Source organism: Oreochromis niloticus, linkage group LG6, assembly GCF_001858045.2.
Source record: "Oreochromis niloticus isolate F11D_XX linkage group LG6, O_niloticus_UMD_NMBU, whole genome shotgun sequence".
Lineage (NCBI taxonomy): Eukaryota > Metazoa > Chordata > Actinopteri > Cichliformes > Cichlidae > Oreochromis > Oreochromis niloticus.
In genome coordinates this window covers 12527576-12549700 of record NC_031971.2, presented here as the reverse complement: position 1 = coordinate 12549700, position 22125 = coordinate 12527576, and the positions used below count along the sequence as shown (strand labels likewise).

The 22125-nt window shown below is 41.2% G+C and overlaps 2 protein-coding genes and 1 long non-coding RNA gene across 4 annotated transcripts; 2 read left to right on the top strand and 1 right to left on the bottom strand.

Annotated features, from left to right (window-relative positions):
• Positions 1-1379: 1379 nt before the first annotated feature.
• On the bottom strand, positions 1380-18158 carry si:ch211-14k19.8 (mucin-3A). Its single transcript, XM_005460711.4, has 12 exons — positions 18005-18158; positions 17690-17880; positions 17010-17393; positions 14735-16663; positions 14547-14635; positions 14362-14420; positions 13597-13760; positions 9632-9797; positions 9352-9543; positions 7069-7290; positions 2946-3105; positions 1380-2840 (listed from the first exon to the last, which is right to left on the bottom strand). Exons 2-12 carry the CDS (start codon positions 17730-17732, stop codon positions 2766-2768), a joined length of 3483 nt encoding a protein of 1160 aa, XP_005460768.1. The 5' UTR covers positions 17733-17880; positions 18005-18158; the 3' UTR covers positions 1380-2765.
• LOC109202489 (uncharacterized) lies at positions 3154-5643 on the top strand. Its single transcript, XM_019360139.2, has 3 exons — positions 3154-3966; positions 4097-4379; positions 4466-5643. The coding sequence occupies exons 1-3, from the start codon at positions 3881-3883 to the stop codon at positions 5129-5131; spliced, it is 1035 nt and encodes a 344-aa protein (XP_019215684.1). The 5' UTR covers positions 3154-3880; the 3' UTR covers positions 5132-5643.
• On the top strand, positions 9804-12370 carry LOC109202490 (uncharacterized). Of its 2 annotated transcripts, none has more exons than XR_003220615.1 (2): positions 9804-11258; positions 11620-12370. It is a non-coding gene; the product is annotated as an uncharacterized LOC109202490 (long non-coding RNA). The 2 variants fall into 2 exon arrangements; XR_003220614.1 differs by having other exon boundaries at positions 9804-11296.
• Positions 18159-22125: the final 3967 nt, after the last annotated feature.

Genomic DNA, 22125 nt, shown 5'->3' with positions numbered 1-22125 from the left:
TACTCAGGAACATGATTCACTTTTGGTATGCATACAGCCTACACACAGGCAGGTATTTCACACACCATTGTTTGCCTCTGGTCTGAAACTATTTCAATGCTTTGTTGATTTTTAGAAAATATTTATAATGAAAATCCTCCTCCAAGGCTCATTTTATAAGTTGACCAGAGATTAGGTGGCTGGATGGGCTTTAACTCAATAAGGGCACCGGACAAAGCCTCATAAACTTACACTAGGAATTCTCACAGACCCTGTGTGTTCCTAATAAGGATATATGGGAGCTGGATCACCAAAAGGCACAGGAAGCAAGCTTTTAAAGTGCCTCACTTCTACAGATGTACAGAGGAAGTGACCACACAGACATGCAAACACACACACACACACACACACACACACACACACACAGCTAGGTGTAGGTAGGTGATCAGGTGATCAGAGAACTGGCTTTTCCGCTCAGCATTATCCTGCTTTGGATTGACGCTAAACACACACACACACACACACACACACACACACACACACACCAAGTATAGACCCAGGGCACCACCATCCCTTTAAGAGTTCCTTTGGATGACGTCCATATAAGGAGATATTGGAGAGAGTCACATGGGGGGAAGAATGCGCTGCTCCGGTCATGTGACCACTCTGAGGAAATGAATGAATCTCCCTTTTTAAGGCCATGTATGTAAGCATGTGTTTGTCTGTCACCGCTCACATTTTCTTCTGTATTCTTTATCCGATTTGTTTCAATCACAGTTTTAAATGATTAAATTGATCTTTTAAAAGAATCTTTTAAACTTTGTTCTCTACCCAGACAGAAGTTTCTCAACCTCACGCCTTTCCTTGAGCAATTTCAAAACTAGGCAGCGTGCATGACTCATGCACGCATTACAACACACAAATGTAGGCACTCCCTCCCTGCATTGCTCACTCACACAGTCAGAGAAACTCACAGTCCTGGGTAAGGCCAGCTCTGACTAAGACCGTATATGGAAGAAGCTGGCAGGTAGCTTCTGTCCACTTCTCACTCATCCCCTTCTCACCCCACCCTCTCCCTTTAAACTCCCATTAAGTCTCCAATTCAGCCACTCTCTTATTCTGTATGTGAGCACCATGTATGCTCAGTATGCATACTTTACCTGTTTCAATCTTCACCATGTTTCCAGTCGTTTAATGGTCACATTCCAGCAGAGTTTCATACACAGCATTGAGGGGGCGGGGCTCGTGTATGTGTGGTATGCCTGTGCTACAGTAAAAAAAAACGAGAACGAAAGAAGGTATATGAAACACTAAAATATTAGATTAGAAGAAGCCACCAAATTAAGTCGTTAGTGCTCTTTTAGATATTAGTACAGTTAAAATAAAAATGAGAGACAGCATTTAGTAAATAATAGCACATTTATTACTGTGAAATAACAATGCACTTCATGTGAATAATGTAAGGCATTAGCACGAAGTCTTCTGTCAACCTTTAAGCTTACTGAATTTTTAATTCTAAAATATTATGTCCTATCTTAGAGTCACAGGGACACACAACCTTTCCTTTAGGCCCCTAACAGATGAGATATAGGGCTACAAGATTAGGCACAATAATGACATGCAGTATTATGCTTGCGTCACCTCTCATTTCTTTATGTTTTGTTTAGGCAAAATCAGAGTTTGTACAATTCTAAGGAACTCGAAAGTCAATACTTTGTATGAAAATCCTTACTCTCCAACATAGTCTGACTCTTAGGCAAGCTTTCTCATACTTTATTTAAGTAGTCTTCAGGAATAGTTCTGGAGGCTTTTTAAAGGACATTCAAAGCTCTTTCTTGTTTCTCTGTTGACAGCTTTTTGTGCTGTTCTCTGTAAAGATGATCCCACACTGCTTCAGTAATGTTGAGGTCCAGCCTCTGGGGAGGCCAATTCATAATGTTTCATTGTGTGTTTTTCTACCCAGGTATGCGTTTACTGTATTTGGATCACTGTCATGCTGGAAAATACACTTGTTGCCAATTAGATGCTTTCCAGATGGTATTGCATGGTGGATCAAAATCTGACAACACTTCTGTGTTCATAATTCCATCAATTCTGACAATATCTCCAACACAACTGGCTGGCTTTTTCTCCCAGTTTCCCTTCCTTAACTATGACTTCTTGACTTTTCCACTGATGGATCAACTGGATCAGGTGAAGATCCTGATGCATCTCTCCTGTCAGGAAGCAGCCAGTGTCCAAATAAGAACTTTGAAGAAAGCCTGGAGAACTATTGTTCAAGACCATTTTGAAAATTACAAAAAAGTCCCGCTCCTTGGAAGCAAAATATGTAGAAAGGAGGGGTGGTAACAACTAAAGAAAACTAAAAATGTTTCAGCTAGTACTTAAATCGATTAGTCTGTACTAAAATTTGAAAACATCTTTGTGTTTTTATTTTATTATTGTATTCGTAAGTGTAAAGTCTTCAGTTGTTATTGAAAGTAAGTAGAATATAAATATCCTTTGATGGCTTTAATTCCAACAGTAAATACAATATATTGATGCCCTGAGTAACAGTAGAACATTTTCCAAGAGTTTGTACCACACATGACAGACATGCAGTTTAAATCTGTTTCTGATGCTGAGATGTTATCTTTCAAAAAAAAGAAAGAAATATGCACACATTATACATTTACTGCCTTACTTTTTTTTTTTTTTATTAACAAAACACAAATATTTGAACTTTACAATGCATTAATAAACTGTAAAAACCAGTGTCAGAACAGATTGGATCCTTCATATGCACATCAAGCAGTCCAGCTCTTCCCCATGTCTACGAGCTCCATGCCTTCACAGTAGGACCGTGGTCGTGAAACCCTGACCTGGTTTCATAGAGAAACATTGCATCATTCACACTGTGAAACCACGCAGACATCCGTATCTTAGCGAAACTCTCATGGAAACCACATGTACAGTCACACACTCACTGTGGGTGTCCTGTGAGAAGCCAGTTGCTGCAGAAGTGGAAATGGAGTCCAGTGAATGGGTTCCACTGGCCAGCTACACACAGAAAGGTCACTGGCCTTACCAGAGTCCAGCACACCATCCCCCATACTCATCTCACTCCCCCTCCATCCATACTGGGAACTACAGGGTACAAAGGGATTATTTACATTATTTAAAACTTCAAGGTCAAATTACAGTTTTTTTTAATTGGTTTGGCGCAGTTTTCACAAGCAATTGGTACATTTTCAAAACTCTCCGTACTTATATCACAACAGATCATCAAAAGTGCACCTTTTTCAAACATTTCAGCATATTTCCAATTGTGTTAGTACAATACACATAATGACAAAATATCCCTTTCACTACACAAAATAAGTGTTTCATCTAAATAAATGTTTCGTTCACAGTTACTGCCTTTCATAATGTTATCACTATAAAATTTTTGATTTGCATCTCTTATCATTCAGTTTAATACATTTGTCTGTCATTCAATTCAACTGATCTTAATGTTTAATCAATGAATCATTCATTATGTCCATGGATTTTCAATTTGACTGATTGTTGTCTGTCATTTGTAAGTTACACATTGCTGCAAGAGCTTTCAATCTAGAAATACTAATTGCTAATTGTTTCCCCCTGATGATCACAATTAGTTACCATATAAGTAGAACTGTGTTTGAGACTTTGCACTGTTCAAATATGGAGCAGGATAGACTTGTAGGGAGAGGAAACCTTCATCGGAGAGGTGGTGGTGGTGCTCCTCGACAGAGAGGTGGGCACAGACAAAGAAAGAGGTGGTGGTGCTCCTCGACAGAGAGGTGGTCTTCAGAGAAATGTAGGCAGAAGACAACGCACCATCATCTCTAATGAAGTCCGGGCCATCATTGTTGACCATGTGGTTAACAGAGGCTTTACCATGGCTGAGGCTGCCAGGTTGGTACAGCCTAATTTACAAAGGTCAACTGTCAGCTCTATCATCCAAACTTTTTGCCAAGAAAACCGGTATGTCTGCTATAGCAACTTCACTTCTAAAAAATAGTACCCTATTGTATAGATGAACAACATGTAATTGTCAGTTTACAGTAATGTGATTGGTAATACTTCAATATTGACAGTATATGATTGTCCTCAGAATTAACAGGAGACAACCTGGTGGTGGTCGCCCACGTGTTTTGACTGACCAGCAGGAGTTGGCTGTGGTGGAAATGGTCAGGGCAAGGAATGACATACGGCTGTCTGAAATCAAACAGGCTATTGAGAACCGCAATGACACCTTTGCCAATGTGCCATCAATTAGCCTTCCAACAATTGCCCGGCTTTTGAAGAAGCACCAGCTTTCCATGAAACAAATTTACTTGGTTCCTTTTGAGAGGACCAATGTCTGGGTGAAACAACTGCGTTCAGAATATATTCAGGTACAATACTAAACTGGCATGCAATTACTGTAACAGTACTGACAACTATTAGTTGTTAAAAAAAACTAACTACATTATCATTTTAGAGGGTGATGGAGCTGGACGCTGCTGTGAATCATCACAAGTATATTTTCGTTGATGAGGCCGGTTTCAATCTGGCAAAAACTAGACGCAGAGGACGTAACCTTATTGGACAAAGGGCTACCATCCAAGTCCCTGGACAACGTGGGGGAAACATCTCAATGTGTGCAGCTATATCTGAAGATGGTGTGGTAGGCTGTAGACCATACAACACTGAACACCTGATAGTGTTTTTTTTTTTTTTTTTTTTTTGTTGTTTTTTTTTTTTTTTTTTTTTTTTAAATGAACTGGAGCAGGCCTGTCAGGGAGAAGACATCGTCTATGTTGTTGTGTGGGACAATGTCAGCTTCCACCATGCACAGCTGGTTCAGGAATGGTTTCAAACACATCCTCGCTTCATGACCCTCTATCTTCCACCATATTCCCCTTTCCTCAACCCAATTGAGGAATTCTTCTCTACATGGAGGTGGAAGGTGTATGATCGCCATCCCCATGAGCATGTCTCCCTTCTTCAAGCCATGTGTGAAGCTTGTGGTGATATAACTGCTGAGCAATGTCAAGCCTGGATTCGTCATGCCAGGAGATTTTTCCCACGGTGCCTGAACAACGAAGACATCCACTGTGATGTTGATGAAAATTTATGGCCCAATGTTAATGACCGGCTTGATTAATTGTGTAAAAGTGATAAGAATAAAATAACATAAAAATATATTTTGCTTATGTAAATGACTTGTTTTTTTTTTTCTCCCTTTTTCGTGTGTGTGTGTATGTGTGTGGTTTTTTTTATGTCTGAACATTAAGTGTAATATTTGCTGTGTACAGTTTTACAGTTCAGTTACACTCATTCATCACCAAGGACAATTTGAATCGCTTACCTTGTATTATTTGCTCCTGAATGAAATGATTGGTAAAAGTACTAAGTTGAAAAAAGAGCTTACTGTTTTGTTTGGGTGATTAAAGCAAATGTTCTCAAAATATATCAGTGATCATGTGTTCTGATACAATGATTACGTGGAATGTAAATATGTGCAAATGCAATGAAATCATGACCTCAGATTTAAAAGAATGACTAGTGGTGTTACAAATGTGATCAAATGTGAGTTTTGTACTGAGAGATTTGAAAATGCACACTTTAGTTATGAAAATAGTGCCAAACCAATTTTAAAAAACTGTAGTAGATATTTTAAGCAACAGTTAGGGAAGTGAGTGGTGAAATCTTTGAATGAGTGGGTTTGTAGAGAGATTACTTATTTCAACTAGACTCATGTCAACATGTCTTCAAGTGTATTTTCCATTTATGTCCTAATTATTATGTTTTGTTAAGTCCTGCAGTTAATTATGGATAGTTCATTTCATTTCATTCCCTATATAGTTCAACTTATCCCAAACTGTATGAAGTGAGTTTAGTTTGGATGATTTTGGAGGCCCAGTCCACCGATGCCCTAACATCCTACTTCTTGGAGAAGCCTCTGCTGCACATGATACATTCATTAGAGTTAGCTGCTGTGGAAACTGGCAATTAAAAGCACCTCACACACATTTAGAGCTCACGCTTATGCTTCACAGAGTTTAATTAGAAGCTGCATTTCAACATTAACTCTTCAGGAACTGACTAGAAATTTGGACTCTATGCTTATGAATCAAAATCTGACATTTTATTGAAACTACCATGTATTAGTGAGATGCAGAGGTGGTGAACAGAAGGCATTTGCGGCTTCTGTTAAAGTGCCCAAAACTGCACGCTCTCTAATGGCAACTTCAGGCTGGCTCCAAAAGCGAGTCAATGTCCACAGACTCCCATCCATGTTAAAATGGCCAGCTTTACATTCTTAAAAAACAACAACAACAACAACAACAACAACAACATGTCCACTACAAAAATAGATTGTCCCCTCTCCAGAACATCTATACGGTGGGTGATTTATTAGTTTCAATTTCTTCTTCTTATTTTAATAATTGATTTATCAGGTTACTAGGGTCTGATATTTCCCAGCTGACCTGGATATATGCTGTTGATGCCATTCTGGAGCATTTGAAGAGTGACAGGGACATGAATAACTTGAGCCAATTATATAATATTTTATTACAGTGTATTTCTTACTAGGCAGCTCATTCTCTTGACAAAGCTTTCTTTAAAGCTATAACACATTTTGAGGTAAGATTGAAAGAAAGGCAGATATGAAATGTAAAAGTGAAGTCAGAGGTCAAATGTTACATGATATTTGGATGCAAGCTATGATGTGAGGTATCAACATGGTAACTAGAATCCAAATATAGCATTTCTTATATCCCATATGCTGTCAATACACAAAAAATGTCAGCAAGAAACAGTTTTAGCTTTACTGGCTTTAAAACATGCAAATATTCCAAGGCGACCACAGTGACCATCACTGATAACTGAACCAAGTTTGTTTTTAAGCTTCAAGAGTGGCATTGGTGAGAACAGAGAAGCTTTTCACTGAAAACTGTCCCACATTTTGGAACACACAACTCACTATCAGACAATGAACTGTGTGTGTGTGTGTGTGTGTGTGTGTGTGTGTGTGTGTGTGTGTGTGTGTGTGTGTGCGCGCGCGCGCGCGCTTGTGCGTGTGTGTGCTGTATATACCTGTGGGGGTAGATTGTATTGATTCGTGTTCCATGGCTGGGGCAGGTGGAAGCCAGTGACAGCGTGTCGTCGTGGTAACAGCAGGGGCGGTCAAGCGCTCGCAGATGCAGCAACTCATCGGAGCGTGTGAAGGCAGGATTGTCCAATGAGTCTGCTGATCCCGCCCACGAGCGCAACCAGAAGCGACCTGACAGCTCATCAAAGTGGTTGAATCTGCGATAGCTGCGCAAACAAAATCGTGAGAGGTCACAGGGTACAATGCTTGTTGTTGTTGTTGTTGCTGCTTCTCTTTGTAATCTGGCTTTGCCTTTTTTTAAACAATTGTGTGCCAGCTTTAACTGTTTCACATGAACAAAATTTGAAGAATGAAAAAAAAAAAAAAATCAACCTAGTGGATGGGAGACAGCCCTCTTACAATGTGGGGTCATAACTTGAACCTTATCTCTGTGGCATTCATAGAAGCTCTTATTTTATCCCTAAAAAGAGTTTCTTCTTAAAAGCTCTTCACAAAGCTGCTCAGTTTCACTGAAGAACAAAGAACTCCTAAGACAACAGAAAGGTCGGAGATGACCCCGCTCATACAGATGATGTCATGTTTCATGAATGAACTGATGTGTCACAGTGACACATGACTGCTCCTTGCCAGTGAATAACTTTTCATTTACCAGAAATAGATCAACAGGTAACAAGAAAGATTAACAGATTTGTTTAAAAAATTGCAGATCAAGAACAATAACAAATTATACCACTTGTTCACCATTTAATAGGCACAGGTGATTTTTTTTCCAGTTATTTTAAAAGAGTAAGTTCTACTTATAAACACCTTTAAAACCCACCTATTGCCCTGAAACCAGTAGTTGTTGGCAGTTTTGTAATGAACTCTAGTTTACAACCAGGGCTGTTCAGCATATCAGTTCAGATGTATTTTTTTATTGTAGGATTTTTACCTTACAATATAAAGTGCCTTAAGGCAACTGTTGTTGTGATTTGGTGCTATATAACTAAATAAATATTATCTGGAGTCATCATGAACTCAAAAAAAAAAAAAAAAAAAAAAATGCATTTAGCAGTGTTTTAGTGTAGTCATAAAAGGTAAATCCTCCCCATTATTTGTATAAAAATCCTCTGGAGTAACTTATTTTAGGCTAATTTTAAAATGTTTTCCTGTGCTAAATAAAATGCTTTGCAAAGTTTCTCTAAACTCAGACAGTTATGAGCTACTTTTAGTCTTGGGATGTTGAAAAAAAAATGACTCCAAAGAGGCCCCAATTTCCTGGAAAACACACATTTCCTACTCTTAAGTAGACATACTAGACTTAAGGCTTAGCTTCAGGATCTTCCTGTCAGATCTTTGTTTTTCTACATGCCCAATATTCAGTCAAACAAACAGTATCTTGATTAAGATCGATAAGCTTTTGCCTCTTGCAGTCTCAGTTTGTTATTAAGGTTCAAATGAAAAGTGCTTCGACACAAGAATCCTTGTAGGTAGACTTTCATGAAGCTGAATTCAAATCTCTGCATGTCATCATATTAGAACTATCCAAAACTACAAGGTCATTTTTTCCAGACTTCACTTGGAGGAACACCCGTGGTTTAAAAACAAACATTAATATGAAAAGAAATTACACAGAATTGAGATTGCATTTATGCTGGATTTACATACACCTCTAATATCAGTTGTGTAGGAGGAATTTCCATTCAGGAACATCTTGTCTAATAGGTTTCCTCATCTCCTGGCCCAGCACCCTAATGAAACATGTCACAGTATGTATGACTGTGTCTGTGTGCTCAGCTGTCAGCATATGTGGAGGTTAGACATTCAGATTCAGCCAGCAGTCTGCAGTTCCACCTTCATCCTTAGTGTGTGCGTTGTCAGCTAGACTGTGCCACCTAGTGGCAATGAGTGTTTACAGTTACTGAAGCGCGTGTGTTTATGTCAGTCTGGTTTTTCTCTCGTGGATCACAACAGAATACTTTCACCTATTGTGACTACTGCGATTTACTGTAAGTCACAAATATGCACGTTTACTATAAATTTTAAGGTTTATGGAAATACTTATCATCCAAGAAATATGTAACCTTTGCAGTGAAAACCACAATGGATCTAAAAGTAAACAAGATGTGACTGAAGAGCAATCTTTCAGTTTTAATTAATATATAATATATTAATTAAAAAAAATCCACTGTGGTGGTGCAGAAAGGCAAAATTAGAAAAATTGTATAATTAACAAAATATGCATACGCCTGAACTGTAGGTGTGTCTTAATAAAAGTCTTTTCCTACCTGCTGCGTGTCTGGTCTACTTTGGCCTGGATCAGAATTGCTCGATAGCGTCGCACTGCCACAAACGCCAAAATGATGATCACTGTCACTATGATGAGTAAGATGGCAAGGCACGCACCAATGAGACGTGCGCGGGTCATCCTTACATCACACCTCTCACCCATGAACCAGAAATCGTCACCTGCAAGGCAGCTAGTGCCCAAATAAAAGTCATTTACACATGTAAACAAAATATTCCTGGATGAACAAAAAGATTTGCTTTTCCTTTTAATGTTCTTACCGGCAAACTGGAAGCTGGTGAGGATGGTGTGTGCAGATGCCATGATGGTGGCAGTAGTCAAAGTGGCAGACTGAGGAACAGCTGTAGTTGGCAGTGCCAGGCTGGGAAACACACTTATATCCTGCAGAGCACTGCAGTAACCAGTCACAGATGTCGCCCTGCAGACCTGAGGGGAAGGCATGTTTAAAAAGAATGAAAGAAAATAATGAAGGTGGTGCCATTTTTTATTTTCTTATTATAAAGTGATCTCACTGTAATAATATTTGCATCCAAAAAGCAGGCAGGCACTAAAGTTTTTAGTAAACATGTGAATATCATGTAGTTATACATTAAGCTAATATATCACAAGGCTGAATTTTCAGTTGTACTTGAGATACTTGAGACTTAACTTAACAATTGTTGATTAGGTTCTCCATTAACCAGCTGATAATGTCTCTTATTTGGTCTAAACAGTAATCCGTATATCAAAATTATTGCAAGTATGTGCACTGTATGGACAACAGGTTGCATTGCTTGATCTTTGAGCTCAGGTGTTTTCAGTCCTGTGACCACAGGTGTGGCCCTGCACTCTGAGTTGTGAAAAAAAGGGTCTTTCTAAAGAGTTAACTGAAATCAAGTGTTGGACTGTAATAGGATGTTTTCATTGCAATAACTCAATTTGTCAAATCTCTTCCCTCCAAGATTTCCACCATTTAAAAGGGATCACCACAGCAGGTAGTTGTAACTCAGTCACCAAAGTAACAGATCACACAAAGTCACAAAGTGGTGAGGTACACAGTGCGTAAAAGTCACCAACACTCTGACTCCAAACCTCCTCTGGCATTACAGTTTTTCTCAGTTGCTTTGGTGCATTTCTCACAACAGAATTAAACTTTGCACAATAGTTAGTTCAACCTCCACAACATGTAGTCGTTTTGGCACAACCTTGTGGCGGTTTCATGTTCATTTCGTCCAAAGGCAAATGCCTTTGGACATGAAGCAGTTGAGAAAGTACAAATATCTAAAGAATGGTCACTTTTGACTTGCTATTCATCACTATCTCCTTGCTTTTATCATGAATGTCACAATTATTTATACTTGTACCGGCTGAATAGTCATTGTCCATACAACTAATAGTCTTCATTTCATTGCTTGTGTCAGTGCACTCAAAATTGTTGAACATCTTGTCAAACAATTTGTACACCCATTTTGAAAACCCTATTTTTAAGGAGTTTCCATGAAAATCTCCATAAATTACTTTTCTCAGGTGAACCTTATCTCACACTAATGAAAATTGGTGTGTGTTACTCTTACTTGCAACCAATGAAAAGCCTCTTCTACCCAGTCACAGGTGAATCGCGTTACAGTATCCCCTACTCTACAAGTATATATATATAATGTAAACCAACAGACAGGATTGGCATGAGATGCATACTGAATCTACAAAACTGCAGAACATGGAACGTCAGCCTTGTGGAAGAGGGTGAGGATTGGTGGAGGACGTGGACAAAACCGGGTAAGAAGAGGCCAACCACATAGACACGTTCCTGACGAAATCAGGGCAACACTTGTGGATCATGTGATAAACCATGGCCTCACAATGGCCGAGGCTGGTCGAAGGGTGCAGCCAAATGTTGGGAGAACTACTGTAAGTTCTATTATTCAGACATTTCGTTGGGAAAACAGGTGAGCATACTGTAATGTAGTTATTCAGCACAAACCAATTTGCTCTGCACTTTCATAGTCATACAGGAGACTTTCATTCGGACATGACCTTATAGATCTTTACATATAGACGTACTGTAACTGAAGCGCAGACTTGGCCCAGGTGTGGCCTAGTGTGCTGTGGTACAATACAGTAATGCTGTAAAGAAAGGAGTTTTGAATGATAGTCCTGTAACAATTACTGTAAGCATGTTTGCGCTTATTTATGTTTGTGTGGTGTGGTGTTTTTTTTTTTTTTTTTTTTTTTTTTTTTTTTTTTTCCTCTTCATCTGCATCTCAAAAAGGACTGCCAGACAACCTAGAAGAGGTGGAAGAGGTCCACTTTTGACTCCGCAGCAAGAGGAAAGAATTTGTGCAATGGTGGCTGCAAACAACGCTTTGAGACTGAGAGAAATACAAAGAACTGTCGTAGAAGATGACACCATCTTCGGAAATATTCAGTCAATATCAATTTCCACCATAGACAGAGTCCTCAGACGGAATGAAATGTCCATGAAGCAATTGTACAAAGTACCATTTGAACGGAACAGTGATCGAGTGAAGGAGCTCCGTCACCAGTATGTACAGGTAAAACATGTTTGCATATGTACCTCTGTTTACTGTAAAAGTTTCAGGCCATGTACTGCACTTACATTTATGCATGTTACTGTAATCCTATTTACATCCACATACCCAAATGACCCTGCTAGCAGCTATGGATGCAGCTTGTGATGACATCACAGCAGAGTCCTGCAGAGGGTGGATTCGACACTCCAGAAGATACTTTCCCCGATGCATCGATAGAGTTGACATTCACTGTGATGTTGATGCAAACATGTGGGCAGACGGGAGCGTCTAGATATCAATGATTGATATGCAGCAGTGTCTGTTTTTTCAGGGGTTGTTTTTGTTTGTTTGTTTGTTTTGTTTCATAACTATTGCAGTAAGGTTTACTGTCTAAGTGAGTTTATGTTTGCTGTAAAATGTTTGATTTACTGTATTTCCCCAGTTGCACAATGCTGTGCACAGTTTCAATTGAATATTATCAGGAGTGCATATGAAGTGTCTTGATTTTCCTTTACAATTTATGGTTTTCAACATGCCATGCATGCTGTCCAGACTTGACATGTCATTGGGAAGCACCTACAAAGAAATCCGTCACAATGAGAACATGTTCAAACCATTTGATTTTGTGACCAAAGGTGCTGGTGTACTGACTTGTAATTGTGACAGCCCTGACACTTTGATATAAGTACTTGCTTTTGATGAATATATTATCTGTTTTGATTAAGGGACTTGCTTTTGAAGCATTGACTACTTATTTTGAGCAACTGACTTGCTTTTGAACAACTGACTTTTCTTTTTGATGAAGTGACTCACTTTTGCAAGTTATCCACCATGTTTTGCAGTTTGCACTAATTGTTTTGTGAAGAGCCTTAGTAGTGGTGCAGAGATCAATTCTGTTGTGAGAAATGCACCAAAGCAACTGAGAAAAACTAACATCAGCACAAGAAATGCGCATCAAATGCTTCATGACATAAGTTTCGATGGCTGAGCATCCCCTGAAAATGGAAATGAACCGGCCACATTTTCAGTATCTAAAAGGGGTTCACTTTCTCACCTGGAGAAATATAAAAATTTATTATAAAGTTTCCCCACTTTTAGAATAATTCTCATCTTAGCTACATGACATCACTCTTGCTTTTCTGTGAAGATGTCTGTAGCATGTGCTCTCCTCACATGTTATGCCTCTAACAAGCATGCAGTACAAAAATGAATCACTGAACTTACTGCGTTTCTTACCAAACGACTATTTAAACTACACTACAGCACTCCTGCATTGTAGAGTTTTTCTGATGCCAAACACTAAAATGGAAACAAATAAAATGGCTCCATGCTATAGTAAAGAAGAAAAAGTTTGTTAGAGCAAGCCAGGTAGAATAATTAGATTTTTCATAATTAGATTTTGAGCTTAACTGAGTCAGGCTAACTGAGTTATGATGTTTACATCAGTTTTCCTGTATCTGGGTTAATTGAATAAAGAAGTTAAAAAAATTGAACTTTCTCTCAGGTTAATGAAGAAAGTCAGGACATCTTGGTGTCAATTTTTGAGATTGATGCCAAACTCAAACATCCTGTCTTCTGCAGAGAGATGACAGGAAATGAACGCGAAAGATATTAAGAACAATGTGCATGAAAAGACAACCGGACTCCTCCCAAACTGCTCAGCCACCAGGGCTTCAGTCAGCTGTCTGTAGACAGGCACCTGAACATGGGCTTACCTCCGATTGTGATGTTGGTGATCCTGGAAGTCCTGAATGTCTTCTTGTTGCGAACAGCCTGGGCTAGTCCAGTACGCTCCAGCAGTGATGTGGGTTCTGTCATGCTGAGCCACTCCAGAGCTCTGCTGGTTTTGAACTCCAGCAGGCTCTGCACTGCACGGCCACTGGAACAAAAACAGAACTGGAGATTTGCTTTCTGTACCTCTTTTTACGCAACTTTGTGTGACCGATCCCAAAGCATATCCCAATTACAATTTCCACCGTGCTTTCGTTAGATCAAAACAACCAGTCGGGAGATTATCTGAGCCCTGACAAACTGAGGGATAGCTAATAAAATTAAAGTTGGGAAAGCAACATAGAGGTTAGAGACCATTACATAATTTAATGGACACTGACTTTAATTTCCAAAGTCCCATTAACTGCATGGGTAAAAAAAAAAAAAAAAAAAGTTAATACTTAGGAAAGGGAAGAAATATGCAGAAGGCTGATGAAGAATTTATTCTGTTTTTTTTTTTCTTCCTTTTTTCCCCCTAATGATGTTTAACTCTGGTGCATTTTTTTGGTGTTTTAATTGTCTTTACTTATGTCTGATAGTTTATATCTTCCCCTAGTGGCAATGATGTATTTAACTTCCCATAACCTGGGATAGGAAACACACACAACTGAGAAATGGACAGTATAAATTGAGAGACAAGGTGGAGCTAATTGAAACCTAGAAAGAGCCTGGAGGTGCCTTTCGTTTTCAGCTTGTCTGCACCAGCTCACCTGCTCCAGACTCCCAGCAGCCGGCTGAACCCCGGGGCTTTCTGTAGGTATGGCTTCATCTGAAAGAAACCTTAATTGAGAATTCTGTAAAAACTACTCATCTGAAGTCAAAAATACTTAATTATTTGATTATTTCTGCTTTTTTGTGCCAGTGTGTGTGTGTGTGTTGTTGTACAATCCCTCACCCAGGCAGTAGTGTCGTTCTCCAAATTGACATTTGAAGCCAACATGGGCTCTTCTACAACTATCTGCAGCAGCAGCTCAACTGACTCCACTGGACAGAACAAGTAAATAAACTCATTTCAGGACTTCTGGATATATAATCAGGATATTTACCTAAAATTAAAACACTTCAGTGGTGTTTGGAAAGTACCTCTGATGGCAGCAGGCTGATCTGGCACGATGTAGAACTTGGGACTGTTTGTGGAGCTTCGAGCGGGTGTGGAGGTTAAAGCAGAAGAGGGCTCCTGGCTGGGATGTGTGGTTGTCCGCTGTGGAGGTTGCTGTGGTAGTCCAGATGTGGGAGTGTGTGTGGTCGTGCTGCTGGGAGACCACTGCCAGAATTTATCATACTTTTCTACTTGTACTTCTCCATCTCCATGTCCATAATCTAATGTTACAGTAGAAGGGAGAGGAGTTTGTGTAGTAGTAGTAATAATGGTTTGGGATTGGTTACGTGTTGGTGACATATTAGTCGGAAGAGGCGGGTGATTGTGTGTAGGAGGAGACATTCGTGGAGGTGAAGGCGTGGTTTTGCTGACTGTGTGGCCCGTGGACTGAGACACAGACGAGGTCAAAGTGGGGTGTGAACTATCAGGAAACGTACTGTGTGTGTGGAGTGTGTACAAAGCTGTAGAGGACTGTGTGGATGTGGTGGATGATGAAACAGCACCAGCAGTAGAATCTGTGGGCGAGTCATCACGTAGGAGTGTGTGAGCAGGATGCAGAGTGTATGTCACACCAGTGGTTCCTGTGATGGCTGAGTTTTGGGTTACACCTCCCACGGTCAGCGCTGCCCTGGGTGTAGAAGAAGAATCGGTGAACCCTGAAGTCCAGCTGTAAGCCTTGGTAATACCAGGTGGGGAAGGGATAGTGTTTCTAGTCGGGTGCGCATCAGTGATATTTCTGCGTGCACTTTCTACTGCCGTTTGTGTCTCTTTGTCTGTCTGTGTAAATGAAGATGATGTGTAAACAGAGTGTGTGGGGCTCTCTGTGCTTTGAGGAGAGTCTGTTAGGCTCCTTGAGGAAGATGGGAGCGTCATCTCAGTTTGTTCAAACTTATCAGGCAACTCAGAAGTGACAGTCTGAGCAGCAGCAACAGATACAAATGAGTTAATTTGACTTATGTTTGGATGAACTGGATCAGCCTCCACAGTGCTAACAACATTGTTGAGCTCTGTGAAGTGGGTGTTGAATGAATGAGTGCCGCTGTAAACTTCTGAAGATGATGATGATGCAGTGGGTTCAGTGTGGGTTTGTGCACTGAAGTCATCCCGCAGCGTTTTGCTGGAGGATTTTAAAGGGTCAGAAGTGACAGCAAAGGTCAGGTGAGAATTATGTCTGTCTGTGCTTCTCTGGCTCCTCCAGGAATGAGGCCGTTCATCTCCAGATGTCCCACTAACACCCACACCATGTGCGGTTATGCCTGTATGACCTGTCCTGGAGGAAGACAGCTCAGCTGGAGCAGAAGTACGGAGAGGAACGCTGGCGCTGGACACTCTTTGATCCATTTGTGTGGCAACATCTTTGCCTGTGTTTTTAGATGTCTGAATGGATGTATCTTGTATAGCTTTGCCAAGCATAAGAGCTGAACTACTGGCTGTTTCATCTGTCAATGCCATCAGAGTTTGAAGGTTTTTTTCAGTTGGGTTTGAGGGTGTGCTTGTATTGAGGCCTGCACTGAGTCCATGCTGAAAATATGGGCGTGTTGTATTTCTGGCAGCCATGGGACCATCGGTGAGGTGAGCAGCTCCAGATGTTTCCGCTCCATTGTTTGGTTTTTCCTCAGGAAGAGGGAGAGTTTCCCTATCACTTCTCCCAGCGACAGGGAGTCCCTGCTGGGGTGAGGTGGGGTTCAGCAGTCCCTGATCCAGAGAGGAGGCACTAGACACAGACAGAGGTGCAAAACCCCTCTCCAGACCATCGTAGGTGTGATCTCTGCCCTCCTTCATGCCTCTCGCCACTTCTTGATCAACAGGAGGACTATTTGTAAAGCTGGTTCCTGTTGGAAACCACTGAGTGGGGTCTCGGCCTGGATGTTGGGTTGAGTGGTCCTCCGAGGAATTCCTCTCATCTTCCTGGACTGGAAAACCAGGAACAAACACAATAACAGAGAGAGACAGGGTGAGAAGAGACAGAGTGGAAACCAAAAACAACATAACATTGCTCTGTGTAACACCACAGAGGGAGATAAGATCTTTCCAAATGAGATTCCCAGCTCACAGCACAGTTGGAACAACACATTTTCACAGCATGTTAAGCTATACACTGCTCAACCTGACTCCTACTGTAAATCAAGAATATATTTCATGTATCCACTGAGAACATCAGGAGGCAGAAACAGCTCTAAAAATACCAGAAATAAATGTCATTATGATTCTCGTGATAGGACCGAGCAGTGGCCGGTTATTGTAGGAATGTTTTCTCACCATAATAAGCCAGCTGAACTGCATTTAAAGAACGTCCTGCTCCTGTCCAAGTGAGGGCGGCTTTGTTCTTGTCACAACCAGACAGCAGAGCCTTGCCCCCGCTGGCCAAGGCTCGATCTTCTTCCTTCCAGACACAGCGCACCAATATGCTTGAACCATTTTCCAACCATACTAACTTTAAGAGTACCTTCCCTCCCAAAGGGATATCTATCACCCAAGTGCAAACTAAAACCTGTGAGGTTTTGTCAGACTGCAGGATCATGGGGTCGAGACTGCTGCTGTTAGTAAACAGTCCAGGCAAAGTGAGATTGATGTGACCAGCAGGCTTTTGGTCCAAGCTGACATTTCCACCACAGTGATGATATAAAGAGGCCAGCGCTTTATCTGAGAAGAGAAAGAGAAAAACCTTGCTAGACTTGTGCAGTTCAAATTGGATTTGTGGGAATAAGCTGAGGGAAGTACAACCAAAAGGATAATTTAAACAGAGAATTTCAGACCTTACAGAACATCTTATTTCCATTGACTAACCCCAATAATATTTGAGGTCGATCCGAGACCAAAACGCTATTCCATACCGACAGTGTGCATATCACTTTGATTTAGCCTAATTTAAAGACAAAAAAAAAATAGCAAATAGCACAATAACATCTAACGTGTCAGCGGCGGGCGGACGTTCTTACCTGTTGTGACGATAAAAAGCAACAGACAGGCGTGGAGCTGCATTTCCAATGGTGAGACATTTCAGTGTCGGACACCCTTTTAATCCAAAACACATGCAGGTTTTTTACACTGACAACATGTACATGTTACGAGGAGGACGAGCAAACTGCGCAAATGATTAATGAGCTCCAGTTTTTCCTGTGGACTGTCCCTGGAAGAGAGAGAGAGAGAGAGAGAGAGAGAGAAGGCAGAGAGGCGTCAGAAACTTTCCTCCTCCATCATTTCCTTGTAACGGAAACCGCTGCGCTGTCAGGGGCACAGCGCCGCACACTCACCTAAATTAGACACACGTGTGTGTGAGAGGCAGCCTGTCCTGTACTGCAGAATGGACAAAGGCTTGCGGATGGGAAGGTTTTACGCCGCCTCCAGGCTGTTCCACACGACATTTCAGAGATGAGAGGAAGGAATCCAGTGCGTAAAGTCTACACAGGAAAATTACCGCAGGCGGCATGGAGACATGAGAGGGAGCAGTTCATTAGAGCTTTTATACTTACCACTTACCACTAGGAGTGCTCGAAAGACTAGAAATGAATGCTATGAACACATAAACAAGTTTTACGTCTATAGGTTAAAACAAAGTTTAGGAAATGCAGAACAAATGAAAATATACCGGGAAAGCGGATGACACCATTTCTCAAACATGTGGGAGAAAATGAACTTTGGAGGTGTCTTTGTAATCAGAACGTGTAAGATCTGTAAGCAATTAAACAAATTAGCTTCCTCCCCTATTTTATAACACCATGACACCCCCGTGGACTGACTTGTTAAGAAACGGTTGCTTTCTACAAGATAGTGACCCGAAACACAGCACCACACTATACAGGAGAAATTTCGAACATGGAAAAACAAACAATCAATAACAGTCACACAGTACACAGTTTTGTTTTATTCATATAATGCCAACAACAATAATCATGTCAAAGCACTTTAAAGTGTAAGGTAAAGAAATACAGTTTTATAGAGAGAATCCCAGTTAGCACGTGATGTCACTGGAGAGAAATAAAAAAAGAAAAAAGAAAATAAGAAACATCTCGTTTAAATCATCAGACCATCTGAATGAAAGTCTGCAAGGCTGTGACTGCTGCCAATAAAGGATTGTTTGATGAAGCAAAATTCAAATTAATATGAAAATACATTTCCAATCTTGGTACTATCATTATCCTTCTTTCATAATTACTCATTTTATAAATGACAGTATACGTTTTCCAGGGAGACCTTAAACAAGCAAATATATATATATCCTGGGAGCTTGAGGGTCCTGCGCAGTATCTTTGCTGTTCCTAGGACTGCGCTCTTCTGGACAGAGAACTCAGATGTTGTTCCTGGGATCTGCTGGAGCTGCTCGCCTAGCATGGGAGTCACTGCAGCTAGTGTTCCAATTACCACTGGGACCACTGTTACCTTCACCCTGCACATCTTCTCGAGCTCTTCTCTGAGCCCTTGGTACTTCTCTAACTTCTTGTGTTCCTTATTCCTGATCTTACTTTCATTCGGTATCGCTACATCTATCACTACGGCCGTCTTTTTCTGTTTGTCTACCACTATGTCCGGTTGGTTAGCTACCACCATTTTGTCTGTATCTGGAAATCCCAGAGGATCTTAGCTCGGCCATTCTTGACCACCCTAGGAGGAGTCTCCTATTTTGACCTTGGGACTTCCAGTCCATACTCGGCACAGATGTTTGTGTATACTATGCCAGCTACTTAGTTGTTGCGTTCCATGTATGCATGCGTGATAGACCCCAGCCTCGATTAATCTTGTGCTCAGAGCTTGTTCTTGTGCTGCCATGATTAGTGCCTCTGTGCTGTCTTTCAGTCCAGCTTTGTCCAACCACTGGTAGGACTTCTGGATATCAGCCACCTCCGCTATCTGCCGGTGGTACATACCATGCAGGGGCCTGTCCTTCCATGATGGTTCCTCGCCTTCCTCCTCTTTCTCAGGTTTCTGCTGCCTGAGGTATTCACTGAGCACGCGGTTAGTTGGGGCCATCTTCCTGATGTATTCATGGCTGTTCATTGTCTCATCCTGGACTGTGGTGCTGACACTCACCAGTCCCCGGCCTCCTTCCTTCTGCTTAGCATACAGCCTCAGGGTGCTGGACTTGGGGTGAAACCCTCCATGCATGGTAAGGAGCTTTCTTGTCTTTATGTCAGTGGCTTCTATCTGCTCCTTTGGCCAGCTTATTATCCCAGCACGGTACCTGATCACAGGCAGGGTGTAGATATTCATAGCCTGGATCTTGTTCTTACCATTCAACTGACTCCTCAGGACTTGCCTAATTCTCTGCAGGTACTTGGTGGTTGCAGCTTTCCTAGCGGCCTCTTCATGGTTCCCATTTGCCTGTGGGATCCCCAGGTACTTGTAACTGTGCTCTATGTCTGCAATGTTGCGTTCTGGTAATTATATCCCCTCAGTTCTGACTACCTTCCCTCTCTTCATTACCATCCGACTACACTTCTCCAGTCCAAACGACATTCCAGTGTCATTGCTGTATATCCTGGTGGTGTGGATCAGTGAGTCGATGTCTCGTTCATTCTTGGCATACAGCTTGATGTCATCCATGTACAGGAGGTGGCTATGGCTACCATTCTGTAGTTGGTAGCCATAGCCAGTCTTATTGATGATCTCACTGAGGGGCTTAAGGCGTAGAGCAGCAGTAGGGACAGAGCATCTCCTTGGTAGATACTGCACTTGATGGTGACTTGTGCTATGGGCTTGAAGTTAGCCTCTAATGTTGTACGCCACATCCCCACTGAGTTCCTGATGAAGGCTCTTAGGGTCCTGTTGATCTTGTATAGGTCGAGGCATTCCAGGATCCAGGTGTGGGGCATTGAGTCATAGGCCTTCTCCAATCCCTTTCTGTGCCCCACTCATGTATTGACCCATGTGCCTGTTCATCTTAGTCGCTATGATGCCTGACTGGAGCTTCCATGTGGTACTGAGGCAGGTTATTGGATGGGACCGGTCCCTTCTGGGGGTCCTTGAAGATCAGGACTGTCCGCCCTTTGGTTAGCCATTCTGGGTGTCTCTCGTCAAGTAGCAGCTGGTTCATTTTTGCTGCCAGACGCTCATGGAGTGCAGTCAGCTTCTTCAGCCAGTAGGTGTGTATCATGTCAGGGCCTGGTGCTGTCCAACTCTTCATACTGGAGACCCTTTCTTGGATGTCTCCCACTGTGATGGTTACTGGACCCTGTTCAGGGAGGTTACTGTGGTCTGCTCTTAGATCCATTAGCCACTGAGCATACTTACAGTAAACAAGTAGGCATTACGCAGTATATTACTGCAGAAATAACTGAATTAACTGTTAGAGATATCTTTTACTATTCAAAATATAGTTTATATAAAACATGCTTTTAACACATAGTGGTTTGCTATTGCCACACCTCTTCTTTTAATAGGTGCATGCTAACAACTGCATTAGGAAAGATTTATATTTTTCCTGCTCTTATTGTAGTTATCGGTATTGGACTATTTTATTTCCTCGTTTAAAATTCTCCATGGGGGAAACTATTTCTCTTTGGGATAATTTAAGCTCCTTCTATGCTGAGAGAATGCTTGGAACCTCTCTGTACTGTGTAATAAAGAAATTTATGTTACTGGGACCCAAGCAGACCCTTACAAACTCATGGATGCAGAAAGTATAAAACCGGCTTAACATTTTAATGACAAACCTCTTTTACAACATTCATTAAGCCCCAGTGAGGATGAATCATTATCCAAGCCTGAAATGAAAACCGAAACCTTAAAAATAAAAACAGGTATTCCACTTGCATTTCAGTGTTGTTCTTGTTCTTCTTGTTCTTGTGTCTGAAAAAACATGTTATTCTCACAGTCAAAATTTCTACTAACTTCTACTAAGTCAGACACTTTTAATGGTGTACAGACACTGTTGATCTTTTACCAACAATTTGTGCTGCATATTTGTTGCTTTTTGAGCACCATGAGGAGTGCGCACATGTTCCTACCGGTTCCTACCTAACACTCTGACTATCTGTGACAATTACTAATAATTCTTTGTGTAAAACAATGTAAAATTTCTCCTCCCTATTCACCAACATCAGCGCAGCGCTTATGTTACACACTGAAGGACGACAGGGTTCATTCAGGTGCACATGAAGGTTTATTGCGCTGAAACACAGTAAAACAGTTCAGTGTTACTGGCGGCTTCCATTGTAATAACTGGCCTGCGTTACTTTTGTGAAGGATTATTTTGCCAGTTACCCGTTTGGCTGAGCCGCCACTGCCACCTACTGGCGAAACTAAATATCGCCCTAACATCACGTCAGGTGGGAGCAAATGAGCTTTTCGCTCTGTGTTATGATGCAAACTATTGTCACAACAAATAGCAAACAAGATGATGGGGGGGGGGGGGGGGCACGAACACATAAGGAACACA